Below are 7455 nucleotides of genomic sequence, written 5' to 3'. Positions count from 1 at the left end.
CCTCTGTATCTCTTTCTTCAGAGAACAAAAGAGCTTCCTCGAGTCAGCCACAGTCTGCTCCTCTTCATCAGCTTCCCACTGACAGCAGTGAGACTGAAGGTAAAGCTCTTCTCTGGCTCTTCCTGACTGCCAGTATGGCTGTTAAAATGAGGAAGGTCTTAACTGAGTCTTAACTTGGCCTAAAACTTCCTAGCAAGCAGTTCTATTTTAGGAGTGATTTAAGAAAGTTCTTCTCAGAGTGACTCACCTCTGAGAGAGTAATGGTCAAGAACGTTGATCTTAGTGAGGAGGTGTGGTCCACTCTGTTGCTAGGTATGACACTCTTTTAGATGCTGTCATTGGTCCATCAGGACAAATCTCAACATGCCTCTTGTAATCATTCAGAATGTACACAAGGAATCAAATAATCACACAATTTAGTGTACAGCAAATAGAAGTGTAGTTTACTTACTGTCAAAAATGAAAATCCCTGTTTAATGAATAGTTAGTCTGTCCCATCAGTGACCCCGACAACACTGGGCTAACCCCCTATATCCATAAATACTCCACTCGTCCAGTGAATGAAATAAACTGCATCATAAGTCTTTTTGGCCAGCGCACGCAGTGGCGCACGCCCTATAACAGGGTTTGTCCTAGGGCTGGGCGATATGACCTCTAAAGAATATCTCGAAAATTTTCGGCTATATCGCAATATACGATATATATCTCGATATTTTGAAATCTCTCATAAATGCTCGATTTAACCCTTCAGGGTTCATACACATTTTGACCAATGGATTTCCATGACTTTAAACCAAATTTCCATGACCAAACATTTTGTAAAGTCTCATTGTATACATGAAAAAGTCAGTGAGTAAAAATATTCTATGTAATGTAACTACTAACAGATGACAATAATTGAAAAACTAACATGGTCATTCAGTACTAAAACACGTTACTAGCCCCAACACTGACGACAACAAAGATCTTGAGTAGGGCTGGGCGATATGGACCAAACATCATATCTCAGTATTTTTAGGCTGAATGGTGAAATATGATAGGCCTATATGTTGGTATTTTCTACACAGAGGGCTAGATTTTCAATTGTCAATTGGGCTGGGCGATATGGACTCTTACAAAATATATTTACACTATGTGATTTTTGATAAAAAATCATCAGTGAATAAAGATATAATGAATAACGTTGAGAGGGTAAAGGCAAATAATAGAAGAGCTAGAACAGTCTGGTAAGCTCAGAAAATGACTTCACTTTACTGCAGCCTTTAAAACCAGGAAAAGACGAGTATGCAGTATCACGATAATTACCATAACAAAATCTAGAACGAGATCTAGGTCTCATCTGTCACAATATTGGCCAGACCTAACCGCCACGCAACGCTGAGATACAATTTGCAGAAAAACATTATTAAAGTTGATTATCAATCTGTTTCTTTAATGGTGTAGTGACGATAAATTAGATTGTTTTGAGACACGTGCGTGCACACACATGCACGCACCTCGCTGTGTTGACTTGACTGACTGGGGTTGACTTTATTATGGAGCCGAGGGGTTTGATGCATGTTTTGCAGATAACCGTTGTTTGTTCAACATCATCCTTGCGATACCCTGCCTACACTGCCAGATGATGGATCCAGTGCTGTTTCTTTTTGCAACAAATTTGTCCGCCTCGGCTCCATTTTCCATAACCATTCTCTACTACTGGCTCTCAGGTTCTTGCTCTCGTCTCTCGTCCTCCACGTTTGGCATAACCACGGTGGGTTTCGTAATAACGCTGCCTTGACGGCATCTCTTCTGGTCGAGTGTCTGTGACGTCGCGTAGCACGGGCGAGTGTCTGTGACGAGGTTTGACGCGTTTGACGTATGCATGTGATTCCCCCTCCCTTCCTGTTTGTCTGAGTGCGAGAGGGAGAGCTCACAAGAGGAAACTTTAAGTGAGTCATGCCGGCGGCTTAAGTTATAAACATTGCGTGACAATTATACCCGAATGTTCATGATATAGTAATTTACTACATCTCACGTGGCACAAACCGAGATACATCGAGTATATTCGATATATCGCCCAGCCCTAGTTTGTCCACCCAATTTACAAGCCCATTTGGGAGACCATTTGGAAGCCCATTTGGTCGTGTAACGCGTCAGAACGGAGCACTTTGGCAGAGGAGGAAATGGGAGATCTTCAAACAACACTGCGCATGTGCTTATATTACCGAGATTATTAATGATACAAAGTGGGTTGATTACCGGTAAAGCCATCCTTTAAGGCAGGGGTATTCAATTAAAATTCAAACAGGTCCAGTTAGAGAAAATGTCCTCAAGCAAGGGTCCGTAACATCGCAACGTCTAACTTTTGTGACTATTCAGTGCCATATATATTGAAGTAGCCTAATAGTTGTATTAACATCTGCATGTAGTCAACAACTGACTGTTAAATCAAATAAAGTAATTCAGTATTTCAACAATGTTTATTTTCAGAAAAAATATTTGAAAATAAAAAATAAAATATTTTCAGTATTCACGTTTAACGGATATTACATGCACTGCGGCTGCCCACTGCTCCTAGTTCTAGGAAGGTTCCTAGTAGAGGATGGGTCAAATGCAGAGGATGAATTTCCCCATGGGGATAAATAAAGGATAACTTAACCTAACTTAAAGGATGGGTTTTCCGTGGGGGATATGAATATATATTAAATCTCACGCCCCTAAGGTTTTCGAATCCGTTGAAATTTTTGAAATTGGTTGTTTACAACCAGAGATATCAAGCATCTCTCACATTATTTCCATGACGCTCTGACGCAAAACGCGTCAGAGCGACAATCCCCGCCTTGCGGAAGTCGTGCACCTATGAACTACAACTGTTGTTGGCCATGGTCCCGCCTCTAGAGGTCCTCCACGCCCCTTCAGAGGCCTTGACAAAAACAAAAAGACAGCCATCTTTTTCCACCACTAGCCTACTGTAGCTAGGTTAGCTTCCCATAGTTCCTTCCATGCGCGTAACTCCTCCGAAAATGCCTTAAAATGCATGATTTTTTTTTTATGAAGACATCTCCCGACATATATACTACCGTTTACATTTGGTGCAATTTGGAGGCAATTTTATTTTCGATTTATTTCTTCTTCTTTGTATCTTTTATTGTCGAAGCCTTCTTCTTCTTCTTCTTTGAGTTTTATGGCGGTTGGCAAACATATATGTGCATTACCGCCACCTACTGGAGTTTGATATCAGCCAAATGCCAGAGGGGTGGGCATGAAAACGAAGGCCACGCGAGCCCAGTGCATTGTGGGAAATGTAGTATTTCGAGTCCCCGCACCCGCACCTCCCCCCCACCACTCCCCCCCACACACAGAGTGGATTTCGGTTGATATCTCTGTGAGTAAACCACCAATTTCAAAAATTTCAACGGATTCGAAAACCTTAGGGGCGTGAGATTTAATATATATTCATATTCCCCACGGAAAACCCATCCTTTAATACCATCCAAGATTGTAACAGCATATATAATGTATGATACAAAATTAAGAAATGCATACTATGGCCCCTTTAATACTAATTCTTAGTACTATGAAGCTTTGTGATTATGGCTGCTGAAGTACTGATTCATCTGAGTAACAGGTGTAGAATGGTCCTTGTGACCTGAGGGTCAGAAGTTAAAATCCTTGAACTACTGAATATTGCATGAAAATGTGAATCAGTAATGCCCTCCTCCTCCTTTAACAACTATTGTCAAGATGCCCTTGAGCAAGGCACTGATCCCCCAACTGCTCCAGTCCAACTGCTGAGTGGCCACCAGTAGAAGACTGCATATACTGGGAAGCTCCCAGGTGTAATGTCAAATGTGAGATTGTGAAGCTGGGCATCAAAGAGCGTGTGTTCACATCAAAAACTTTCCCTCAAAAATAGATGTTTAAAACAAATTGTGAATGAAGCAACCCATAACTAATTAGCGGCTACATGTAATGCAATATCTGAATACTGCCTGATATCACAACCTGCCTGTTCCACTAAGGCTGCATGTAGTCAGGAAAACATTGTATTGATGTTGACAGTGAGAACATGTTTGTTATTCCCAGAGCACCAACCTTTTAGTAAAAAATAAAATAATAAAAAAATAAAAACAAGCTCACAAGCATCTGTTTAATATGCTACCTGTCAAATAGCCTAATACTTTTAGTTGCAGTTTAGATTTCATGGATGTTACTTTGTTCTACACAGATTTGCTGGTGAAAACAGAGCCTCCACAACTCATCACATGGTACCAACAAGAACTCCAACCTCACTTGAAGGACCTGTTTGAGTGGGTAAAAGTAGGATGGTCTGACAAGAAAGATCAGAATCTTGTTGATATCTACACATGGCTCTACATCACATATGGATGGGACATACACAGGCAGCATGAGATACGGCAGATTGAGATGACATCAAGAACGATAGCAGGCACAGAGAAATCCATCAAACTCAGTGACATCTTCAAACACCCTTCTGGAAAAGACATAAGAACAGTGTTGACCACTGGGATTGCAGGAATCGGCAAAACGTTCCTTGTGGCCAAGTTCATCCTGGACTGGAGTGAAGGAAGAACCAATCAAGATGTCCATCTCATATTCCCCTTCACCTTCCGCCAGCTGAATTTATGGAAGGGAAAGAGTTTTAGTTTGGCAGAACTAATTCACGAATGTATCTGGGCAACCAAAGTCATCAACAAGGAGGCTCTGAATTACATCTTCAAAGAACTGCAGGAGTCAGCAAACACCAGATATGACAAGAGTAACTTCAAGCTCCTGTTCGTGTTGGATGGTCTGGATGAGAGCCGCCTTCAACTAGACTTCACTGCCAATGAAAAGTGCTCTATTGATGTGTCAACCAGAGTAGAAGTACTGCTGACAAACCTCATCAAGGGCACACTGCTTCCCGCTGCTCGCCTCTTGATGACCACACGACCTGCAGCAGCCAGTCAGATCCCTGGAGACTTTGTTGACATGGTGACAGAGGTGAGAGGCTTCACCGACCCACAGAAAGAGGAGTACTTCACGAAGATATGCACAAATGAGGAGGCCAGCAGCATCATCTCCCACATCAAGACTTCACGAATCCTCCACACAATGTGCCATATCCCAGTCTTCTGCTGGATCACTGCTCTAGTTCTGACGGCTCTGTTGAAAACCAGTGACAGAGAAGACCTGCCCAAGACCCTGACTGAGATGTACATCAAATTCTTGTTGTTTCAGATCGATCAGACGGAAAAGAAGTATGATGGTAAAGGCTGGATTCAGTCACTTGCAAAACTGGCTTTTCAGCAGCTGGAACAAGGCAACTTGATCTTCTATGAGGATGACCTAAAAAAGAGTGGCATTAACTTCAATGAAGCCTCAGTGTACTCGGGTGTGTTCACAGAGATCTTCAAAGAGGAGGATGGGCCAAAGGACAGCTACAAGATGTTCAGCTTTGTCCATCTGAGCATGCAGGAGTTTCTGGCTGCTCTTCATGTGGTCCTGTCACTCAACAACAGCAACACAAACGTAATGCCTAAGCCACGACTGAATGTCAAAAATCTGAGGATGTTGGTCAGCAAAACATCTGCCACAAAAGTCTACAGGATTGCTATTGACCAGGCCTTACAGAGTCCAAATGGACACCTGGACTTGTTCCTCCGCTTCCTCCTGGGACTTTCGCTGGAGACCAATCAGAAGCTCCTAAAGAATATCCTGACACAGACAGCCAGTAGCTCACAGACCAATCAGAAAATAGTCCAGTACATCAAGGAGAAGATCAGGAAGGAACCGTCTGCAGAGAGAAGCATCAATCTGTTCCACTGTCTGAATGAGCTGAATGATCATTCTCTAGTGGAGGAGATCCAACAGCACCTGAGATCAGGAAGTTTCTCAACAGACACACTCTCCCCTGCTCAGTGGTCGGCTCTGGTCTTCATCTTACTGTCATCAGAAGAGAAGCTGGATGTGTTTGACCTGAAGAAATACTCTGCTTCAGAGGAGGCTCTTCTGAGGCTGCTGCCAGTGGTCAACGCCTCCAGTAAAGCTTTGTAGGTGACAATAAAACTGCATATATTAACTCTATTAAAATGTGAGCATAGTGACGTGAACGTTCACAATCACAACCACCAATCATGACATCATACATAATGTTAGGCAAACAACAGATGACTAAGTTAATCGTTAATGATAATTTAATGACAACAATAGCCAATGAGCTGCATCTAGTCATGGTGGCAAGAAATCCATGGTGCATCATGAGAATACAGTACTTTAATTGAATTAAACTCAATTGTAAATTGTATTAATAATGTATCAAACTTGAAGAGTGCGCTTAGGGGGACCTGATGGAGTGCAGTGCCAAAATCTTGTGCAATTTGGCATAGCACCACGTATTGGCAACACAAAATGTGGTTTATCTCAAGAGCCGTTATTCAGATCGACTTCAAACTTGGGGAGTGGGATGCTGGGAACTTGGCAGTCTATTGCCTAATTTGTAGGGCTGTCCCAAATACCATAGTCAAGGTCTTTGCACACACAGTCCGATTGTTTTCATATGCGTGTTTTTTAATCCGTCATCTGAAAACACAGACGGGTCCCAGCTCGCAAAAATCTATTGACTGATGCGAAAAACGCAGAAAATCGAACCTCGTCCGAAAACTTAAATTACGAACGTAATTGTCGGACTTGGTGTTTCAATGATGATTGACATAAATGAGGTCGTATTCTTTTTTTCTCCGTGCGTCAATTTTGGACGAAAATACAGACTTGGTGTGCAATAGGGCTGTCAATCTCCCTCTATAATCAAATTCGAATTTCAGTGCTTTATACATTTTAATATTCGAATTATATTCGAATATTTTAATTAATTTTTAATTGAATTAAAAAAAAAAAAAAAAAAAAAAATTGGTCTGAGTGAATTGTTGTCTTCTCTTATGTTATGTTCTGATTCTAAATATAGCTGAATCTTTGGGTTTGACCAAGTAAAACTTTTTCTAAGCATTTTACCAAATGTAGATGGAAAAGTGAATGGTGGATGAATATTCAAAATAATATTAGGCTTATCACAAATAGTCCAGCAATGATGTTTATTTAAGAAAACATGTTCCTTGTACAATGTACATACATTCATTGCATTAGAAAATAGGTCAGATAACCAGAGCTTAGTTAATATTCATCAGTGATGTATTGGTGCTGTCTGAAATGCTAAAATAAAATAATTGATAATAAAAAAAGACACAGCCTTTGTTTGAGCTCCTTATCAATAAACAAATAAGTAAACTTTGCCAAAACAACAATGAGCCATGAACAAAAAAAATCAGTCACGTATTGCACTTAAGAGCTACATGTTTACATTCAGTATAGCAGCTTCAACAGTCAACTTCAGTTAACAATGAATGAACATACATTTTAAGAGCTACAGGTAGGTTTACATCAGTATAGCAGCTTCAACAGTCAACTTCAGTTAAC

At 41.0% G+C, this 7455-nt stretch overlaps 1 protein-coding gene across 2 annotated transcripts in view; it reads left to right on the top strand.

Annotated features, from left to right (window-relative positions):
- Window positions 1-7455, top strand: part of LOC310789400 (NACHT, LRR and PYD domains-containing protein 3-like) — a 291155-nt gene that overhangs the window by 250848 nt on the left and 32852 nt on the right. Inside the window, exons 8-9 of one of the 2 annotated variants that reach the window (XM_083651042.1) lie at window positions 22-99; window positions 4211-6035. The exons of the other annotated variant lie outside the window; for it this stretch is intronic. Coding sequence (XP_083507168.1) covers window positions 22-99; window positions 4211-6035 — 1903 coding nt within the window. The remainder of the gene's footprint in view (window positions 1-21; window positions 100-4210; window positions 6036-7455) is intronic. 2 annotated transcript variants of the gene reach the window in all.

Source organism: Poromitra crassiceps (genome assembly GCF_964638095.1).
Source record: "Poromitra crassiceps genome assembly, chromosome: 14".
Classification (NCBI taxonomy): Eukaryota; Metazoa; Chordata; class Actinopteri; order Beryciformes; family Melamphaidae; genus Poromitra; species Poromitra crassiceps.
Note: the sequence above shows the minus strand (reverse complement) of the source record. Positions and strands in the feature narration are given on the sequence as shown.